Source organism: Cannabis sativa, chromosome 4 (genome assembly GCF_029168945.1).
Source record: "Cannabis sativa cultivar Pink pepper isolate KNU-18-1 chromosome 4, ASM2916894v1, whole genome shotgun sequence".
Taxonomy (NCBI): Eukaryota; Viridiplantae; Streptophyta; class Magnoliopsida; order Rosales; family Cannabaceae; genus Cannabis; species Cannabis sativa.
The window spans coordinates 53,309,460-53,319,761 of record NC_083604.1 but is presented as its reverse complement, the minus strand read 5'-3'; the positions used below and the strand labels follow the sequence as shown (position 1 = coordinate 53,319,761).

Sequence of the window (10,302 nt, the reverse complement as noted above, 5' to 3'; positions counted from 1 at the left end):
TTATCTTTTTCAAATCAACATGCACACAAACTGCTTGGTCCTCAAAAAGTTGGTCATTCTATTATTTATTCAGATATGCTACAATATTATTGTTCCAATATATTGTAACACATGACTTAGAAATATTGTTAATAAAAGAACTAGCAATTACACAAATAATATATATTTAGTTAGCTTTCCAATATGTTTTAATTCAAAGAAATTGGGGCGAAATATATATTTGTCTAAATTAAGGATATTCAAATTAAGAGATCTAGATGAAATCCATGCCACTTTCTCATATATATCACTAATATTATGGTGCTGTATAACACATACAGCTAGCTAGCTTATATTATTTCTATACATTTTATGGAAACAATTAGATAATTTTTCCTTTTTTTGTATATGATTTTTTTTTTCAGCAACTTAATTATATAATATATATTTCAGGCTACACCCAGCTAGATTTAAATATATAATAATTAATAATTAAGCAGCAGAAGTAGTTATGGTATATTCTGTTCGCCTAATTGAGCAGCATCGAGTTTTGAGGAGTTGAAGCAATGAATTTTATTGAGGTGATCCTGTTCCATGTTCTGGTGGCCAGTAGTTGAAGACGATGAAGATGAATAATCGTCACGAGAGAACCATCTAGACCAAAAGAGATAATTGAGAAAGTTAAGGAAACTTAGTGCTGCAAGTAGCCAATAGAAGAGGTCAAGCCTGTCCTTGTTGAGATTATTATCACCCAACCAACCCCCATCAGAGGACCTTGAAGTGATCTTATTAACAATAGACACCAAAAGGGAGCTCAAATAGAATCCAAATGAGTATGAACAATAGGTTATGGCTGTCAAGAAAGCTTGCATCCCTTTCATGGATTGTTTGTAGAAGAACTCAATGAGACCTACAGCTGTAAACATCTCAGATATTCCGAAGATCAAGAATTGTGGAGTGATCCAAAAGATAGAGATTATTTCATTTGATTTCGTGGCAGAGTCCCTTCTTTTCTTCTCCATTAGGGCAGCGGAAACCATGGAAAAGGTCGCGAAGAAGAGGCCAAATCCAATTCGCTGCAAGGGCGAGATCCCGGAGGGGTGGCCGGTGAAACGGCGGATGAATGGGACGAAGAAAGCGTCGTAGAGAGGGACCACGAAGATGAGCATGATGTATGGGATGGACTGGAGGGAGGCTGGGGGAATGTGGAAGGATTTGGTGAGACGGGTGTCCATCATGCTCCCTTGTTGGACTGAGAAAGTTTGGAGCTGAGCTAAAATGGTGTTGAAAATGATTGTGCAAGCGAAGATTGGAATCACTGACAACAATATCTTCACTTGATTCACTTGACTAACACTGCATAATCTCCATGGAGACTCTTTTCTGTTACTGCTAGTAGTACTACTACTCATCGTCCCATCTTGGCTTTTGATGCAAGCTTTGTCCAAAAACCTGAAATTAATTATTAATTTGCATTATATATTACATACATTGACCTTTATACCACATATACTAATCACTATTATATAATAATCTTTATGAAAATAAATGGGCACCTAATAATAGTGATGGCAAATTAATAATTAATTTCAGGTTCTGATATAAATATATATATAGCGGAATTATAGTTAAGGTTGTGTTCATAGTCCCTTGCAAATACGACGAAATTTATTTATTCTATATTTAATTTTCAATACGTACACATATAGCTTTGTATGTATTTCATATAAAGGTCATACATTGTATATGTATATATAAGACAAGTGCATGCATGACCAAAGTAATTGGTGTAGACAACATGACAAGAAAGTATCATATATAATAAAAGTGAATTATTTTTAAGTAGCGTACGTATTTATATTATACCTGAACTTTTGGGTGTGAGGAAATAAAGTGTCAGCATCAGACGAAAAGCCAACGTTGTTGTTGTAGTTCATGTTATGGATTCCATGAAGCATTTGTGGATTTGATGGATAAGCCTGGTTTCTCTTCACTATAGCAGCCACAAAAACCTTGAAAATAAAAATTAACCAGATTATTTTTAATAAATAAAAAATTAATTAAGTTAATATATATACACGTAATAATACTTTATCTATACTTAAAATCCAACATGTAATATTACGATTGAGTCAGTAGAGAGCTGACTGTCAATAATTATTTTCAAACAGTCTCTTGTCTTATTCAATCTTAGTAAATATGTGTCGACCACAAGTTCAAAAGCCATACAGTACTGTTGTCCATGTGATCAAAGTCTATATCAACTTTTGAAACTCAAATTTACCTTCCGACCAAACCAAACATAGCGTATTTACCAAAATATACATATACATATATAACATAATATAAAATAGGGGTGTAACTATATGTGAACCAAACACCTAGCTAGACATTAAATCTTGGACTAACTATTTTAAAAAGAGTTTGAACACGTGTGCCGCTGTGTGTATTATGTACTCTTAATTAATTATAAAATATAGAAAAATTAAATCACACCAAAAAAATTAGAAAATATATTAGGAAGATTGATTTACTTGAGCAATGGGAGTGAGAATGCTTCCTTGAGGAGGTTTATTCCGGTAATACAAAGTACCAGAGACTAAGCTGATGAGGCCCATGGCCATGGCTGCGGCTGAGACACCGAACCCGACATCCATGCCGGAATGAGTTTGGACCCAAACAAGGAGTGTGAGAGCAATGAGCTCTCCCATTGAGAAAGCAAAGTAGGCAGCGTTGAAGTAGGTGGACAACTTCTTGGTCTGTTTGGGATTATCTGGGTTGAACTGGTCAGCTCCATGAGCTATCATGTTAGGCTTCACACACCCACTTCCCAACGCCACCAAATATAGTGCTATGAAGAATATCAACGCTTTGAAACCCTTCGCTTCTTCGCACACCTCTCCACTCGTTATGTTGCATTTTGGTGGCTTTAGCTGAGGAAGATGAGCTTGGACTGACAGTAATATGAACCCCTGATCCATCATCACAATTTAATTTATTTAATAAATAGTATAATTACACGTTTCATTGTAGCGAAAAAGGTGACGCATCACTACATAAATAGAATATATATGTTTAAATAATAGATTTGACATTGTTGTGACATTAGTGATACATATATATTTATGTATTGTGGTGGTGACTGCGCTAAGTGGTAATGGCCTTCAATGATGATATCTGTGTTAAGTGGTTTACAGAATATAATATATATAAGTTGACAAATAGATTATTTGAGTCAAATTATAGGAATTGAATCAATAATTATATGTGCGGTGGAGGAAAATTAAACCGATAAGGTTGCAATACACACTTTATTTAGTCAACTCTTGAAAATAATATATTTATTATTTTTATAATATTTTATTTCGTAATATATTGGGTTAAAAGATGGAGAGAGAAGTTGACAGTGTGATAAATATATATATTTATATAAGAGAGAGAGAGGGAGAGAGAGAGAGAGAGAATTACAGAAAGTTCAACGAAGCCAAAGATTAGCATGGTCCAGAAACTGCCTAGATAAGAATCAGAGAGATATCCACCAAGAAGAGCCAAGAGAAAGACAGTTCCAACAAAGTTTGTCACTATGTTAGCTGAGTTTGAAAGAGGGAAGTGCATTTCGTTTATCACATACGTTATGAGGTTGTTGCCCACTGCTGCTATCCCCATTATCTCAAACGATTGAAGCCCTGCATAATTAATATATATAAATTATGTCTCTCTCTGTCTCATTATTTTTATCATATATTTAATTTTTTCCGTTCTCCTTTAAATAATAAAACCGTAAAAAATGTTCCTTTCAAAGCTAGCTTATATAGGCATATGACAATAATGGCAAACCCACTTTAAAAGAAACGTGTTAATACATATATATTTATTTAGTAAATATAGTTTTTTTTTTTTTTTGAAATAATTTAGTAAATATAGTTTTATATATATCCAAACTAAACTAAACTAGTTAGGCTGAATTGTAAGAGCTAGCTAGCTAGTCGAAATAAGAAAAATATATACATGCATGTAGGAATCAGCAAAATAATAAATAAAATAGCCTGAAGAAAAAGGATATGAAAATACTTATACTAATATAAGGCCACACACAAGATAATAAAAAAGGAAAAAAGAAAAAAGAAGATAGACTTTCCTGCCAATACTTCTAGTGGAATTTTATATATATGTATATATGTATAATATATACATACCAAGAACAAAAGCCGCAGCCCTCATACCACCATGCTTAGGCTTGGAAGGTCTGCCTCTCCAATCAACAGTGTTGTCTTCAACTGCTACATCACTCGTCATAGTATTATCTCCTTTGTAATACTCCATGGATTGTTGCCTTCTTACACCTTCCATTACATATATATATAAAGAGTTATGGTCTCTCTTAAGTACTGAATTTCCTTTTTATTAAGAACTCACCTTCTTCTCCCAACTAAAAGTTCTAAGCAAGAGAAGGAGAAGAGAGATGAGATGCTGCTTAGTATTTGATATCTCTGGTTTGAATAAGAGGCAAGTGGGCTTGTCCCCAATTTATAGGGCCAAAAAGCCACAACCTCTCTCCGGCTCTTACTCTCTCTCAGATTCTTAAAGCAAAATGTTAATTTGCAAACCCCACCCGCACTACAGCCACGTGGAATACACTTTCTCCGAAGAAGACTCTCACCCCAGCGTTTAGGGTTATACAACCAACTTTAACAAAATTAAAATAAAGCATAAATAAATTATAATAAAGACATGTTTTCATGATATTTATATATATGCTAACAAATAAAGCATAAATAAATTATAAAGACATGTTTTCATGATATTTATATATATGCTAAGAATTTTGTATATACCAAATGTCCCTTTAAAACGGTTAAAAATTTTATTTTAATAAAGAAATTTTTTACATGGATGATGAAAAGTTAGAGGTATAAGTCAAAATTCAAGAGACATAATTTAATACATACAGTAGAACCTCTATTCAAGAATACTCTATTCAAGAATAACCTCTAATTTGTTATAAAAAAATGAAGTCCCAATTTGGGCCAGTTATAAATAAGAATAACCTCTATATTGTAATTAGTTATACATTTTTTAAGTCCCGTATTAATAAAATATACCTCTATATAAGAATACTAAGATCTTAAATAAATATATACATATATTTTATAAATTTACTTATGTAAATTTAATAATTTTATTTCAAATTATAGTACATGTATAAATATTATATGTACTCGAAAATAATTTTAATATAATATAGTATTAAGAATTGTTTATTGGTATTTTTGTTACATTGATATTTTTTGATATTTTGATTTTTTTTTTCAAGTGTAACTCTATTTAGTTATAACCTCTCAATTAGAATATTATTTTCTTGGTCCAAGTGTATTCTTGAATAGAGGTTCTACTGTATTAAAATAATTTGTGAGCATGATTTAGTACATAAATATTGATCGAATTAGTAAATTGAATTAATTAGACAGATATTCTTAATTTCAACAATCTTAATAATTTAATATAAATTTTTAACCCACAAAAAATATGAGAGGGCATTATAAAAATTAATTTTTTTTCGGCAATATGTTTGTTTCATCACCCCATCTTTTAAGTCTTCTCTTTTCTCACTCGAGTGTAGGCGTTTTTGTGGTCCATATTCTCTATACTTCTTATGTAAAATTAAAACTTTGAAGGAAATTTCTTATATAATAGTTGAATTTGTAGCCCATTAGCAACTCGCGCGTTTGGACAATATAATTGAATTGGATTTATTATTGGGTGTGAGTGGGATTAAATTAGATTGAATAGGACTACAATGATTTATTATTATAATGTTGAACTGTATAATAGCTACATACATAAATTAGATTAATACAAATTAACGTAAAAATAATAATTTTAATAAAAAAATTAAAATTAAATTATCTAATTATTTATTATTATTAATTTAATTTTTTACAGAATAAAATAAAATTATATGCAATATATATTTTATAAGAAACTGAAGAACTAAAATTAAAGGGAATTACCTCATATAGTATTTTTTTTAACTTTTTTTTTTCTTTTTAAATTTCAGTTTGTGTTTATAATAAAATGGTTGCAGCATTAGTTGCAATAGAGGTTTCTATACGATTTTTTGTTGCAAATTAAGTTGCAGCGTTAGTTGCAATATAGTCGATTTAGGTTAACCAGTTTCAAATAGGTTAACCGATTCGAAGCCGGTGAACCGGTTTGCCTAGTGGGAGTCTCATTTTTCGTGTCCAACGGCTATAAACGACTATTTTTCACCCCAACACTATATAAACTCGATTTTGACTCAAAAAATTAAGTTAGCTGAGCATTAATGTCATACACCTAACCTATCTAAGTGAGATTAATGAGCTTTCAAGTTTAAAATCCAACAAACATTTTTCACACTTTTTGAGCCAAAATTTGTGTTTATTCATCTTGAGTGTGCTTGCTTATCACTCTAGGTTTCCATTATATTATCATAACTCTAGAGTGATTTTTCTTGTAATATCAAACACATTTTCATATTGTGATTGAGGTGAGGTTGGCACCGGTGTTGTAAACAACCCAATTATAGTGAGATTGGCACTTCAACAATCCGAGAAAGAGGTTAATAGTCCTCGGTGGTGTGAAACTATGGTCAGAGGTTTGGAAACACCTTGGTAAAAATTTCCCGGTTGTAAGGGTTAGTCAAGCCCGTTAACTTGGCTCGATATTGGAACTCAAAGCTAGGTCCATAGCTTTGAAGACCAAGGACGTAGGTGGCATAGTTGTACTGAACCTTGTAAAAATCGAGAGTTTGCATTTTCTAATCCTTAAACTATTTACTTTACAAGTTTGAATATTTGTTATAATATATTGCTTGCCATATTACTTGCATTTATTTGATTAATTGTTTAATTGCTTAATTTTGTGTTAAAAGTTTTAATTTACCGAAATTAGTTTAAATTTCCAATTCACCCCCTCTTAGAAACATATCTTGGGCTAACAATTGGTATCAGAGCAAGGGCTCAAATTATTTGATTATATTTCACAATCTAGAGCATGGCATTTCCAAGTAATTCACAAAATAACTTGTTAGAAGGTTTTAGCACAAATAGAGCACCATACATTAATGAAGTAGATTTTCCTGCTTATTGGAAAATTAGAATGGAAACTTACCTTCAATTTATAGACTATGATTTGTGGCATATTGTGTCTAGTGGTCCTTACATTGCTAATCATGTCATAAATGGTGTTGAAGTAATCAAGACTTATGAGACATATGATGAAAATGAACAAGCCTCTACCGCTTTTGATATGTGGAAAATGCTTGAAGTTACTCATCAAGGAACTAGTGCTATGAAAGAGACTAAAATTCAAATTTATTCCACTCAATATGAGAACTTTAAGATGAAGGCGGATGAAACCATTGCTAACATGTATACTCCCTTCACTACAATTACTAATGGTTTGAATTCTCTTGGCAAGGTACTTACTCAAAAGGATATGGTGACCAAGATTTTGAGAAGTCTCACCAAGGCTTATCAAGGAAAGGTGGTTGTCATTCAAGAAGCTAAGGATCTCTCAACACTTCCCTTGGAAGAATTAATTGGCTCACTAATGAACCATGAAATTTTCATGAGTGTCGAGAAGAAGAGGAAGTTGAGAAGAAAAAGAAGACTATTGCATTCAAGTTTTCCTCCTCCCATGCCATTAGTGAAAAAGATGAGGAAAGCTTATATAGTGACATGGAGGACTTGGCACTCTTCTCTAAGAAATACAAAAAGTTCATGAAATTCGAAAAAGAACTTTGGGAAGAAGCCACAAAGAGGGAGTGACTCAAAAGAAAGAAAGAGCAAAGATGATCCACCAATTTTCTTTGAATGCAAGAAGCCCAGACATATGAAGATGGATTGTCCAATAAGGAAGAAGAACAAGTACAAAGGAAGGGCAATATTGGCGGATTGGCTCAATAGTGATGAAGAGGACTCCGAAGAAGAAGGAAAGAATGAAGTAGCAAACATGTGCATGATGGCACTTGATGATGGGGTAAGCATTTCTAGCCAAAAGGATTGCGATAGTGAAAATGATGATGATAACTTAGATATGTCATATGATGATTTGTCTAATTCATTTAAGGAACTATTTAATAATTTTGGTAAATTGCTTGTTAAAAACCAAACCCTTAGAGAGAAGACCAACATACTTTTAAAAGAAATTGAGATTTTGAAAATAAATGAAAGAGATCTTCTAGCTAAATCTCAATGTGCTACATGTGCTTCACCTAAGAAAGAAATTTTTGAATTAAAAACCATGTGAAAAGCCTAAAAAATGACATATATACTTTCACTAGATGTAAAGAAGGCTATGATCTCATGGTAGGAAGCCAATCATGTGGTTTTTCAAAAAATTGTATTGGTTATGATCCTAGTAGAAAACAAAAGTTCTTGAGAAACTTTTTTGTGAAATCATCTAGTCTACCTCACTTTACATGCACATATTGTAACCGAGATGGTCATACTATTTCCTATTGTCATGTGAAGAAATATGCACATCTAGGCAAGACTAAATTGGTACCAAAGGGTTCTAGAACTAACAAGAAAGGACCCAAAGTTATGTGGGTACCAAAAGCCTACAAATGAACTTATTTTTGTAGGAATCAACAAGAAAGAGCCTAAGCTTATGGTTCTTGGATAGTGGATGTTCAAAGCATATGACCGGTGATCCATGAAGATTTTCAAGCTTTAAAAGCAAGGAAAGTGGCTCTGTCACTTTTGGAGACAATTCAAAAGGAAAAATCTTGGGTATTGGTGATATCGGTAACATATACTCTCATGTATTAAAAATGTGCTTCTTGTTGATAATCTTAAACATAACTTGCTTAGTATTAGTCAATTATGTGATATTGGTTTTCTTGTTGTGCTTGAAACCTCAAAGTGCTCCATTGAAAATGTTTCAACTAATGAAGTTATTTTCCATGGGGAAAGGAAGGATAATGTGTATGTTATTGATGTTGATTCATTTGATAGTAAAAATAAATATTTAACTGTTATGAATGATAATGTTTGGTTGTGGCATAGAAGATTAGGACATGCTAGTATGGATTTTATCTCAAAATTGGTTAGAAAAGATCTTGTTATTGGTTTGCCATCAATTCCTTTTGTCAAAGATAAACTTTGTGATGCATACCAATTTGGAAAACAAATTAAAATGTCTTTTCAATCCAAGAAAGAGATTTCAACTACTAGACCTTTACAATTGCTTCATATTGATTTATTTGGTCCTTCTAGAATTGCTAGTCTTGGTGATAAATACTATGCATTTGTAATTGTTGATGATTTTTCAAGATTTACACGGGTTATCTTCTTGACTCTGAAAAGTGATGTTTTGGAAAACTTTGTCAAATTTTGTAAGAGTGTGCAAAATGAAAAATGATGTTCTATTACCTCCATTAGGAGTGACCATGGTGGTGAGTTTGACAATGATGCCTTAGAATTGTTTTGTGATAAACATGATTTTAACCATAACTTTTCGGCTCCAAGAACTCCACAATTCAAGAAATGGCTAGGTAAATGTTAAATGAAATCTCATTATCAAAATATTTTGGGCCGAGGCCGTCAATACTTCTTGTTATATTTTGAATCGTTTTTTCATTAGGCCCAACATTAATAAAACCCCTTATGAGCTTTGGAAAGAGAGAAAACTCAATATTGGCTATTTTAGAGTTTTTGGATGCAAATGCTATATTTTAAACACCAAGGACAACCTTGGAAAATTTGATGCAAAATCTGATGTTAGAATTTTTATAGGGTATTCAACACATAGTAAAGATTATAGAATTTATAACAAAAGAACTAATGTTGTTGAAGAATCTATTCATGTTGCTTTTGATGAGACTAACCCGCATACAAGCAATTTTAGATGATGATGTTGTAGGTTTGGAAGATGAGGTTCAAAATCTTGAAATTGGAGAGACTTCAAATGCTCCTTCACAAACTCCCAAAGAAGAACTACCCGTGGAAACGGTAAATGAAAGCCAAGGTATGAATTCTAACCTTCCACATGATTGGAAATTCAAAAGTGCTCATCCTATAGACCAAATTCTAAGTGATCCTTCTGAAGGTATCACTACTAGAAACTCCTTTAGAAACTTGTGCGATTTCATTGCTTTTATTTCTCAAATTGAACCAAAAAATTTTAAAGAGGCCGAAGTTGATGAATTTCGGATTCTAGTTATGCAAGAAGAAATAAATCAATTTTATAAGAAATAATGTTTGGGAGTTAGTTCGAAGACCGTCACATCAATTGGTGATTGGAACAAAATGGGTCTATAGAAATAAGGTAGAAAAG

The 10,302-nt window shown here is 32.2% G+C and overlaps 1 protein-coding gene across 1 annotated transcript; it reads right to left on the bottom strand.

The window, feature by feature from the left end:
* Nucleotides 1–219: 219 nt before the first annotated feature.
* Nucleotides 220–4,619, bottom strand: LOC115714632 (protein NRT1/ PTR FAMILY 4.3). The gene is made up of 5 exons (XM_030643378.2): nucleotides 4,176–4,619; nucleotides 3,448–3,665; nucleotides 2,514–2,951; nucleotides 1,846–1,991; nucleotides 220–1,431 (listed from the first exon to the last, which is right to left on the bottom strand). The coding sequence occupies exons 1-5, from the start codon at nucleotides 4,327–4,329 to the stop codon at nucleotides 489–491; spliced, it is 1,899 nt and encodes a 632-aa protein (XP_030499238.2). The 5' UTR covers nucleotides 4,330–4,619; the 3' UTR covers nucleotides 220–488.
* Nucleotides 4,620–10,302: the final 5,683 nt, after the last annotated feature.

What these genes read in the sequence shown, in the direction of transcription:
- LOC115714632 (XM_030643378.2), bottom strand. Translation starts at nt 4,329, where the DNA reads ATGGAAGGTGTAAGAAGGCAACAATCCATGGAGTATTACAAAGGAGAT. An exon ending in TTCTCACTCCCATTGCTCAA is followed by an intron (nt 1,992 to 2,513) that starts GTAAATCAATCT and finishes TTTATTTTCAAG; the next exon opens with GTTTTTGTGGCTGCTATAGT. An exon ending in CCTCACACCCAAAAGTTCAG is followed by an intron (nt 1,432 to 1,845) that starts GTATAATATAAA and finishes AATTAATTTCAG; the next exon opens with GTTTTTGGACAAAGCTTGCA.